At 43.7% G+C, this 12238-nt stretch overlaps 1 protein-coding gene across 1 annotated transcript; it reads right to left on the reverse strand.

Moving 5' to 3' along the window:
• Positions 1-9593: 9593 nt before the first annotated feature.
• LOC125959414 (angiopoietin-related protein 1-like) lies at positions 9594-10670 on the reverse strand. Its single transcript, XM_049692238.1, has 2 exons — positions 9989-10670; positions 9594-9667 (listed from the first exon to the last, which is right to left on the reverse strand). The coding sequence occupies exons 1-2, from the start codon at positions 10668-10670 to the stop codon at positions 9594-9596; spliced, it is 756 nt and encodes a 251-aa protein (XP_049548195.1).
• Positions 10671-12238: the final 1568 nt, after the last annotated feature.

Below are 12238 nucleotides of genomic sequence, written 5' to 3' on the forward strand. Positions count from 1 at the left end.
CAATCATTTCCACTTCCTTGATCGGGGACTCCCTATCCAGTAAGGCAATCTCCTGCTACGCCACCGTCGAGAACCGATGCGAGCCGATATCAGCCATGTCGAATGAGGAAAAGATGGTACGCTCCGTTGAAAGGCCGCCACGATGCTTCAAGGCGTGTGCAGGCTCGATTCAGGAAGGCTGCCAAAAGTTTCCTAAAGTTGCCAACGTGAGCCGCGCTCACAGTAAACGATGTGTTGCCGTAGTAACAGCTACGTTGGAGGATTTAGCGTTACTCCTCGTACCGAATTATGGATTATTCGCACACAAGGGCGTTACATGGACTGGCTTTTAAGTATCGCTTTCGATGGTATCTCGTGTTGGTAAGCTCATCATCTTTTTGGGCTCTGGTGCGTTGGTTGAAAATTTCACTTTCTTAGAGAAGTTTCGCTCCTCTCATACAATTTGCATAGCCTAAACAATTAATAAATAGATCACTACGGGCAATAGTTTTTGTATTACTGATATTACTGTTGTTCTAACTGATAAATCAGGGATTCGCTCCGGAAGACAGATTAATGATTTTGGCTATCTCGAGGGGATAGGATATTTAAACAGGTATGTAATTTAGTTTTTTCTTCAAAATAAATACGGGTCTATATTTATAATTTGTTATATGTTATGTTTGAAATATTGGTTGAATATCACCGAACAGTCATGTTTGCATATAAGAAATTTGAAACCAATAAACATTGTTTCAGAGAACATTATTGTGCGTAATAGAGAAACAAACGCAAATCAGGACGACATTCGATGAAGATGATAATCTTTCAGCGACATGCGACGAAGATGATAATCATTTTGTGTAATCGGTAATTTAATTTGCGATCTACTATATCAATATAGCTACGTGACAGAAAATAGCAGAGAAATGCAAAAAGTCGCGCAAAAATTAAGCAGAAAGCTTTTGAACAATCCAACAAACGAACATTTGCTAAAAGAATTAAGGGAGACACTCTCTTTCTTTGTTCAAATCCATAACGACTAAATGTGATGTTTGAAATGTTTGAAACACATTACCATTTCAAATCGCTAGTGGTTTGAAATGCTGTGCTTGTTCTTACGAAGCATCAAAGTTTGAGGATTAAATTAAATCGGAAGGAAATTATTAAACATCCTGTAATTGTAGTGAAAAGAGTGAATTATTGTACAATGTACCGGTAAACAGCATCCACAACCATCAATAACTATTCTTACTAACTAAACAATCAATTTAGAGCACGCAGAATTCAAAATATGGGCAAAAATGACGTAAACTACCATCATTTTATACTATACCACGCGCAAAAATTTCTTATTCACAATTCCGCTAAATGAGCGGAAAAAAATCTGCCATGAACCTCAACGTGTCTTGTATACTTGTTTGTATTACACTGGAAATATTAAAATTAGTTATCAACTTGGCTCAATTAACTCTTGCAGGTCTACTTGAATATTACCCTCTAGCGACATTATTATAAGGGGGCTTATCATAATTCAATGTTTATATGCAACACATGATGATTATGTTGAGATTGCGCCTTGCAGTATTTTATTGTATTGTAACAAAATGAATTAAACGTTTTGAGAACATTACTAACACTAAATGCAGACCACATTTCAATACATTCTATCAGTAGAATTTTTTTTAATAAAGCTTCTGCCTAACCATAACCATATTACCTACAAAGTATAAAAATCGTCTCCTCATAAAAAGGCCGTAACTAAAGCCGTTCGTTAGATACCCTTGTGCGTACTTCAACTCCATAAACCAACAAAACCACACCTTCTCCCATGTGTCACTGCTTCGTTCTCTATTAAAAATTAAATACTAAAAAATAAAATAAAACTTTTAACCCAAGTGCCTCTCTACGCGGTTAATCCCCAGGATAGTACAACTTTTCATGGAACATTATTTTATGAAGGAAAAGTTTTCACTAAAGGAAGCAGAAAAAAAACGTTACATTTACTTGTCAACCCACCGATGGCGATGCAAGTGCAACTGTGAAGCTACTGCATGCAGCTCCCGAGTGCAACTTTCGTGAGGTGAAGTGAAAATTAAATGCTCAACCAAAATGTCGGTGGCACTGGTCCTCGGAGTCACCCGTTTCTGTACCGTAGGGGTAAAAGTTGTGACCACGAAGGTTGGTGGAGGAGGAAAACTGAAAAAGGGAAATACGTCGGTCAACTTTAACCGGTTGCAGCGCAAGCGAATATGCACCGACCTCCTCGGAACCCCGAGTGCCGCATATAAACCATAATATGGGCTGAATGGAAAACTTCCGGTACCACACCGATACCGGTGCCAAGATGGAACAGTAGTGGAAGGAAAGGTGGGTAGTGGAAAATCCTGAGGTAGAGCAAAAGCACTAAGGACCGAGGTGCTCCTTCCTACATACCGATCAAATATGGTCGACAGGTGCCAGGTTTATGTAACCGCCGGTGCGCATTTCCACTTTGACCGACCGGCACCTACGGGGCCGAGAGCCACGGAGGGGTTTTCCTATGTTTTTGCATCGTCACCACCACGACCACCACCACCCGAGATGCAAAACCAATGGTAGCTCACCTCTCGTCAGAATAAATGGCTCGACCTGATAGCTGCTGTTGCTGCTGCTGTTGGTGGTTGGCTGACATCGGTATAATAAAAGTTAAGGTCACCACTGCACACATACACACACAAACATACACACTGGGGCTCCCAGGTATCAGCGAAAGGATGCTGCACCCTTTTTTAATTTTATTTTATTTCCCTTCATTTTAATCCGTTACTTCAATGCTGTGGCACATTTTATTTTTCTCGACATTATTTGCATTCACAGCGACCGTACCTGACCAGAGTGAGCACAGTAGAGGCGAACAGGAACAAGGAATAGAGGAGCAGGAGGAATTGAACAAGCTGCACAATGAATGCAGCTTTATGATTTCGCTCTATGCACCGAAGGATGCATTGACAGTTGGCGCAGAAACGAGATAAGTTTTAATAGAATTTGCTCGCGGCTTACAGGACACGTGTCCAGGTGTGGCAAAAGGTAGTCGGATAATAAAATTCAAATGTTGGAAAATGGATTTGGAATTGGCTTTTCCCCATCTGAACTCTTGACCCCTGCTTCCCGCAAACAATAGCCGTACACGATACGTTTTAATACCGGTACGAGGTGGTACTGAGGTGCGTTTCATATTAAATTATCAAAAGACAACTCCTTGGTGTCCTTAAGCAAAGGTACGACGAGAAAGGGACTGCATACAATAGTGTAAACATGAATCATGAACATGGAAAGCCAGAGGAAAATATGTTCTTTTAATATGTTATTATTTAAATGGATCCTCTTCCCTCCCCCACGATCCCTTTTCCAGCAGCATGCAGCACAATGACAAACGAATATGCAAATGTCGTCCGATTGGGTGGAGGGAGTGCAGTGCTCGGTTGCTAAGCCCAACGCTAAAGGAGTCATGCTGCTAGGATAAATTGCCATTTACACTTACTAAATCATAAGTCTTATCGGCACCGCGTAGCAACGCAGCGTGGTAGCAACAGCGGCGTCACTTCTAACTGCTGCAGGGACAACCCACAGATCCTCCAGGGCCGACTAGATCCTGGCAGACAATTCCCCAGAGTGGAACATGCATGCAAGGAGCGTAGCAGCAGCAGCAGCAGCAGCAGCAGCTCCAGTAAATTGAACAAACAAACATCTGCCTCTTTGTCGCTCTTTCTTCCTCTCTCTCTCTCTCTCTTTCTCTGTCGTTCCTTTGCTGCTTCTCATTTTGCATATCATTGTATAACCGACTGAGCACAAGCGTCGGTTCATCCCCAGCACAATGCAATTGTATGGCACTACACCCTTGGCCTCCGCTCGCCCGCCCATAGTTTGGATTTTGGTCTGCCAGGTTTGCCCGAGAAACCTGGGGACTGGGGCAAAAACGTGATAGTGTGATGGTGATGGTGGAGCATAAATCTTGGAAGCCGTGTGCACCTCCTGCCCTCCCCCGTAGTTTCGCACTGGTACTGAGGTAAGATTCGCGTGAAAGTCGGAAAATTTATCGTTTCCATTAATTTGTCACAGGGAGATATAATTTAGTGAAGTATTAATTAAGTCCCCGGCATGGCGCCCATCCCCATGCTGGTATGCTTTGTTGGTAAAATGGGAAATGGGTTGCAGGAACAGAGGGAGAAGAAAAAAAACTTGGCCAGTTGGCCAGTATGTTTTCCGGGTTTGTGAGCAAAGGTCAGGAAGACATATGCACCGGGATAATACGTGCGTCCGGAAATGCTGTATGAGTAACAACAACATGTCCGGCTGCTGAAGGATGGTCGGTAATTACGGTTACGGGGTAGCACAGAAGAGAGGATGAATAATGGAGGATAATAACATGATTATCAAGCGCTAGAACTGACGAGTGCTCCCGGTCTCGCGGAGGAGATACTTTCGCAATTTGCGATCGAACGCTATTGTCGTCAAGTTGGTGAGTTCAACAATTCAGCAGCGATACCGTAGCTACTTCTCAATCCGAATCTAATGCACTAAGCGACAGTGTAATCGTCACGTGAGCCTTCTTTGATTCTCGAAAAATACGGGGCCAAATATCCTTCTGAGAATCCTTATCTCGAGCACGAATAAGGGATCATTATCATTTTGGGACAGTGTTCTCAGAGACGTATGTGAGTACGAGTCCCAAAAAGATTCTATATAGTCCCAACAGCGTCCTTCTTGGAAGATTTCTTGACTGAATTAGTGTCTTTCGGTAGCAATATGACCAGTTTGCTGCTGTCAGTCAGTTGTAATGTCATTATCGGTTCAAACTCTTGACCTCTTGACCTCTGAACCCTTGTCCAGGCTATACTATATTGGTGAAAAATGTACCGCAGCCCTAGACAAATGTCTAAATTTCTAGCTGTTTATTACGGGTTTTTCAATCAATTATATTGTTTCAGTCAGTTTGAATCTTGTTCCGAATATCTTCAGTCAGTTTGAATCTTATTCAGATTTCTTGCAGTCAGTTTAAATCTTATTACGATAAGCGACCCGTTTTATTATCAACGGACGATAAAAAAATTCAGGAAAATGATTGTAATTATCATTAAAAATTTGCTACGTCCTCCATCATTTTAGATTTATAAAGCAACTAATTCAACTGAGCAATATTTCGATTCACTTCTCATTTTATAAGATTTTTATAGATTCCATATTTTCTAAACGACCATGCTTTCAATGTAGAAAACAGATTAATTGTCACTTTTCTATAGTTTCTCCAATTTATAACCCTAGAATTTCAGTGTGTAGAAGCAAGATAATAATAAGAAACATCAGGATCTAGAAACAATGTCATATAGTCGGTATTCAACAATTCTGTTGCTGAATTCAACACACAATATCTCAATATCTCTTTCCTCCATTCTCTTTAACTCCGTTCCTGAATATGAGACCCAATATCGCATATTCTAAAGTTACACAATAAGTGAAGGATACAACACCTTCAAGGTGTTGATACAAACGCACCTCTATCATAGAACCAGCGAAGGTAAATTCCAAGAGAATTCCAAAAGATTCCGAATAGTAGCGCGAGGTGTCGAAGTGAAAAGTGGCCGTTTGGCGTTGGAAACAACAGCAGAACGAAATCCGGTGATTATTAGCACCACTGAACGGGAGCAACCTCCCGAGAGGTGTACCGGTGTGCTGATGCTGATTTCCCCAAGGGGATCTTTAACGCAGACCTGGATGCGCTCCCAGGATTCAACACCGTGGTGCGTGGTGCCCTGACGCAGCTGACCGTCATTTCACTTTGGCTCGTGAAACATTGCTTTTATGGCGGCCATTTTTCATCATCATTCCCTTGCACCCTTCGGCCAGCCCTCGTGGTACCTGTTTTGATGGTACCTCTATAGGCCTCGGGTCTCTTTATCCTTTCGCATGATGGCCGCCACCGTGTGTCGAAAGAAAAACTTTTTGCCATTCTTCTTTTGTGCCCTGTCTCGAGGCATTTCCTTCCAAGTCGGACTTCCACCCACTGCTACCCCTCTGTGACGCAGTTATTGCTGTTTGCATTCGTAATTAGTTTGAATTTACTTTGTTTCGTCGGTTGGTTGTGGCGGTAATGGCAATGGCAGTGCCGCCGCCGGATTTAAAGTAAACCAAATTCACGGTGAGCTCACGCAAAGTGCCATAAAAAAGGTGGCGACTTACCCGATTGCCCTCGCCCATCTTCGGTGACCTAAATGAAGGAATAAATAAGAAAAAACCGGCCCTTCCTTTCCCTCTTTGTTTCTCTCTCTCTCTCTCTCTTCGCCATCGTTTGGCCAGGGCTGTGAAGATAAGTTTAATGGCGCAAATAAATCATACACTCTGCCGGTGCTTGGAGTGAGCTCGACGCGCGATGCTAATCCCGCCAGTGCCAGTTCGTGAAAATATTTTCACCATTTTCCACGGGTGCGACCTCAGGAACCGGCGAGGGGTGCTGCAATCGGTGGCTATTGGGCATCGCGTTTTCGCTTATGGTCCCTCCTTTTGGGGGGTTCGAAGGTTTTGTCCTAATCTTACAAGACGTGCGGTTAAGGCTTATCACGTCCCTTTTCTGGGGAGCGAGCGTGCGATTGCGGTTTCGTTTAGCATGCCAACCGCCATAACCCTCATCAGGTGGTTTTGCTTTGCTTTCGCCTTCGAGAGGGAGAGGCTTGCTAATCGATTATTTTGTTTGCTCGAAGGAACTCATCTATTGATTTAGAAGCCATAAGAGATCCTTGCAGTGCGATGGTCATAAATATCCCGAATATTAAAAATATTAACTTTTCGTCCCTTGCCGGAAACTGCGTGCCGAAGGAAGTGGCCAACTGTATCGCGAGACCTCATAATGTCAGAAGTTCCTGTAGACACGTGTTACGAATGGGTCCCCCGGGGGGAGGTAGCACATACTCGTATATCTGTCATCTCGTCATACTTCGAAGGGAATACACTTGTTTAGAGCATTATTCATCATCAAACGAAAGTGGCAGTGGTTATCCGGGCGCTTTTGAATAAGTAAAACATACCAAACATGATTGATGCCGTTGCGCTGGACCTTGAACACTCGTTAACCAAACCACCGAGGACACACCGAGCCGTTTCTCAATCAAATGAAAGGATCAAAGTCGTAACCGAACTTAAGATTTGCCTAGTATTTCCTTGTTTTTTTTTACAAGAATGAAACAAACAAAATTGGTTCTTTAAAGTGCACATCCGCGCACAAGTCGTAGCCCCAAACGGAACTCGCCTTTGACTGATCATTAAATTTGTTTTTTTTTCTCGTTCTTTCACGCGGCATTCCACGGCAAACACGGACCGTTTGGCAATCCATCAAGGAAGGGATCCCATCCATCCCTCTAGCCTCACGTTTTCCCATTTCTCAAAAAACGCACAACAAATCCACCGACACCGACACGTGACCGCCATTATCAACCGTAATGAGTTTTGCATTTTCAATTAAAGTTGCGCCTCGCCAGGCCGGTCAATGGCTTCTTGGATATGGTGTGTTCTGGACTGGAGCAGCAAGTTTTAAAGCTGGGCCAAACTCTACTGCAAGGCGTCCATTTTGGTTGTAGAAAATGTAGAGAACGAGAGGGAAAGATGCTCTTGAGCAGAGAGAGAGAGATAAAGATTAAAGAAAAGGTTGGTGCGAACGTTTCCCTATTTCAACCCTCGAGATGCAATCGCAAACCGCGTTATAGCGACTATAAGTCCGGGGCTAGGATTCTGTTGAAGGATGCGAAGCCTTTAAAGCGTTTGATCAGGAAGGTGAAAAGGTATAACGAGCTACTCGTGGCACGCGACCTCTGTCTGCGGTTTTGAAGTGGTCCGTCAAAACATTTCAATAATCCGATCGATGATGGTCCCGGACCACGACGGCGACCTACCCTTTCCTCGCTAGTGTGTGTGTGTGTGTGTGTCGCTGCGAAAAGAATATACGGACGATAGCTATCCTTAGTAACCATCGTCATTAGAGGATATTTTCGAGTGGAAGGAATGGGAACCCGTTATGGTGCATTCAAAATGTCCATTGCAAGTAAAGGCGGCAACGAAGTAAAAGGAAGGAAATGAATGAATTTTCTACATGATTAATAAGCGCACAGTGTTTCCCATTTCACGGCAAACGGTTCCTATCCGCAACCGAACACAGTTTGCAAGTTAATTAGAATCCTTCCCAATAAATCGAAACCCCAACATTCCGGACAACCCTCCCGAGTTCAACCGCATGGACGCACGGAACCGAGGGTAATTTCATGCAAAACGTTTCATAACATCCCGGGCTTCACCGCATATCACTCAGCGGACCGACGGACCGACGGACGGACCGAAGCCCCGGTCACATTATCGCATCGAGTTCGCATTCCGCCCCGGAGACCATTCGCAATTTAATCCTTACTGGACCGACCTTTGGGGTTGCATATCCTTGTGGTCAGTCCGGGAGACGGAGCGGAACCGGTCGTGGTTGTTTCGCTTCAGGCGATGACGACGACGATGACGACGCCGAGGATGTCGCCGAGGACTAGGCGAACGAATGTGGAGTACCGTGCTCGTTTGTTTAGATTTTATTTATTATGATTAGCTTATGAATATGAATTTCGTGGGGAGCACTGCTTTTTCCGATGCTGCTTAAATCCCGGAGTGCTGCATTTTGCGCGCGCGTCCCCTTCTGCGAGGACGTTCCCGCTTTCCATTCGGACGAGGCCCCGGAATTTTGTGGGGGAAAATTCATCTCCGAATCGTCCTGCGAACAGTGAAGCAGCAGCAGCAGCAGTAGCGGCAGGACACGGTTTGTGCTGCTCAATATTTCATCGGCTTTTCGGTCCCCTTTTCGGGTGGCAACGCAGCAACGATAAAGGGAACAAGGGAGCAGCAACAGAGAGAGCGAAAGAGAGAGAGAGAGAGACGGTTGCGTGAATGATGGATTGGATTAAAATTTATGTACATTCGGAGATTAAGAATCGGCGTCGGTACCGGAGGGGAGACTCCCAGACCTTCCCTTCTTCCTTGGCGTACCGCTTTGCTTTGGGAGTTTATCAATTTTCGGTTTTCAACGTTTAAAACCCCGTCAACTGGTCGGGTGGGGACCGCAAGGACCAGGCGTGACCGTGGCTCTCGTGGTGCCGGAAAATGCGGACGGAAATAATGGGGATAATGGGGAAGCATTGGCATTGTGGAAGGAGCGGGAGGTGGGCAGTGGAGATCATAAATTATCCAGAAATTAATTACTTCTCGCTATCACCGGGATCTCATCGATTTCGTTTCTTCTGACGGCGTTTCGTTCGAAGGCGAAGCTGGGAGTTGGGTTTGGGTTTGCTATTGTGTTTGATTTTTGATGGATCAAGCGGTAATCCTTCTGTATATTTTCACCAGCCATATAAAAGATTGTCTTTTTTCAACAAGTAATGTTTTTTAATTGAAGAACTAGAGTGGATTAATCTTCCCGGTATATGTTCCTCAATTTCAGATAACTCAAATCACTTGATCGCTCACGTCACTAGTACGGATTCTTTGCTAAACTAACAGTTATCATATTAACAACATTTTTTTAACGTGAAGCTGTACACGCGCAGCCAGATGGTCTACCCCAGCAAGAGGATGCCAGGATCCTGACCGTCTCGCACGTTCTTAACTGTCGGCATGCACTGATGGTGTTCTGTAATAAACAAGATCGTACGAAAAACACTTTATCGAATCGAAACACCCTTATGTAACATTTTACAATATATTTCCATTTCATTTTCAGTTCACACAAAAACACATTTTTTGAAAATTTGCTATGAAGCGCTGTTTTTATTCATGTACCTTCCAATAAACATTATTATGAGTCCGTATACAGTACACCTTCATGCGTTTTACGATTCGCGGATCATCATTCTGGTGAAGCTTAATCCTCGCATGTCGTTTTTGAAAAACCACCACCAATTTGATTTCTCACCGGTTGCATTCCCGTACAGACCATTCAAATTTGAATTACCGCCGAAGAAACTGTGCCACCAACCGCTTTTACGATCAACAGCAAAGTTAAGATCAGTTCTTCCATCATTATGCCGATCTTTCGTTGAGAACTTCTTCTCCCGGCTGTACTCCATTCCATCACCTGCAGTGCCACTGTACGAACCGAGGATTTTAAGGCTGTACCCCTCACTCTCACTGCCCACCTGAAAGTCACTGTACCGGGCGTAACCATGGTTACCCGCAAAGTCCATCATCTCCACCAGTAATTCAAATTTACGGTTTTTCGTAAGTTGATGAATATGCTCCAGTCCGAGCCAGAATTCACCGTCCAAATCACCGAAGCCCTGACGGTATTGTTTCCAATTGCGGTAAAAATCTACCGAACCATCGAAGCCATGCTGCACAACGATCCAACCGCCTGCAAACATATCCATTTCACAATACACGGCAAACGGTGAACTAACGTTGTTGATACGAATGAGATACACTCCCGACACTGTACATGGTATGTCCTTGCACGATGTAAAAGGAGATTGTTGCGACTTTGGTGTTTTTCTTGGTGTTGACGTTGATGTCTTGCCGTAAGTGCATTGGCTGGTTGTGATTTCCTCCTCGAGATGATTCAATTGGAGTTGAAGCTCCATCAGCTTATGATCGATGTGTTCCAGTTTTGTCAGCAGTATCTCCAGTCCGAATCCCATAATTCCATCCAACGAGGGTGTTTCCTGTGCTCCGTTCGCGGTGTAAGAACTCTCGTTAGTTGCTTCCAAACACAGAACAACACAAACCAATAACAAACTGATAGTCAGCTTCATTTTAGGAGAATGAAGCTGTCTACTCTGGACGTTACGAGTCAATAGTAGGTTGCGAGGGAACTGTGGGATCGAATAGATTTCGGGACGACATTTTATATTGAATCATGTCCAGTTCCACCACATATTTTCACAAGAGCAACATTCTAGACCAAACTCGTTACCATGGTTAAACAACTCTGCATCTGTTTGCGATGTGTTTCGTTTGATAGACGATTGTAATGCGTATGTATTGGCTTGTGGGAAACCGTCTTTAAGATAAAAGGTGGTTTTCATCCTTGGCCTCATGCTTTGCCATCAACAATTCATGAAATCGTAGGCAATTATCAGTTGTAGCAGTTATCGAAACAGCGTATACCTCAGATATGCGTAAGGAGAAGTGGTTTGTTCATTTGATAAGTTGCAAACGTGTGTCTCATTTACTGATAATACACAGACCCCGAAACATTCTCCTCCTGGGTCCTGAAACCGCAATAGTTCATACGAGGTCATGATACCCGCTAAGGCTCGTACAATTTTTACTGCAGAAGTGTCCAGTGTTCAGCGAGACTAATGTGTCTTGCGTTTTACTCCAAAGCTTGTCACAGTTGCATCAATTCTTTAGTCCATTGGCACCTGCGTACCCTGACCTCCTCACAGCTGTTATTAGCGCTCTACGTAGGCAAACTGCTACTTTTTTAAGAAGGCCTTAGCCATTCGAAAGTATTGTGAGCACGTGTTTTGCCAAACACGGAAACCTGTCTCGGGCCCAACATCTTCTCCAAGAGTAGTCAACAGTCATGACGAGAATGATCGAGCACCATTTAGTATATTGCCTCAATGTGATCGACTATTCTACATATTCTTGGCCACCTTTAAATTATTTTTTTCCATGCAAAATTGTATGATAATTTCATGATCATGATTCATGAGATAAACTAAAAGTATACGAATTATACAGAGCAAAATACTCGTAAAAATGAGTGTTGGAATAAAAGGAGACATTCAAAACGGACGAAATTGCCGATTCACGTGAGAAACATGCCATACCACCACCAACAAATGGCCATTAAAACGTACATAAGCCTTGGAAACTGAAAATTCCTCCTAACTCTTTTTTTAACAGCTCATCTTCGTTTGATTATCCTTGTTTGAGCAAAATTCTCAAAGAATCTCCAACATTCAAATTCCAATCATACAGCTGAAGAGAATAAGAACGAAATTGTTGTGGCATTTTGCTGCAAACAATTATACACTAACAAGTTGAGAACAATGAGGGATCCAATCCAGAAAGCACTTCCCTTACAACCGTCAATCATCCTTTTGGGTCCGAGGGGCTGCTTTAAACTCACTCCGATTAAAATTGGAAGTCCTCGTCCGGCACCGTTCCCTTCTGCCGATGCAGCAGCGTCAGCGGCATTTGTCTGTCTGGTGAATCTGGAAATCTCTTTCTCCGAAAATCCATTACGCGCTCCTAC

The sequence above is a fragment of the Anopheles darlingi genome, chromosome 2, assembly GCF_943734745.1.
Source record: "Anopheles darlingi chromosome 2, idAnoDarlMG_H_01, whole genome shotgun sequence".
NCBI lineage: Eukaryota > Metazoa > Arthropoda > Insecta > Diptera > Culicidae > Anopheles > Anopheles darlingi.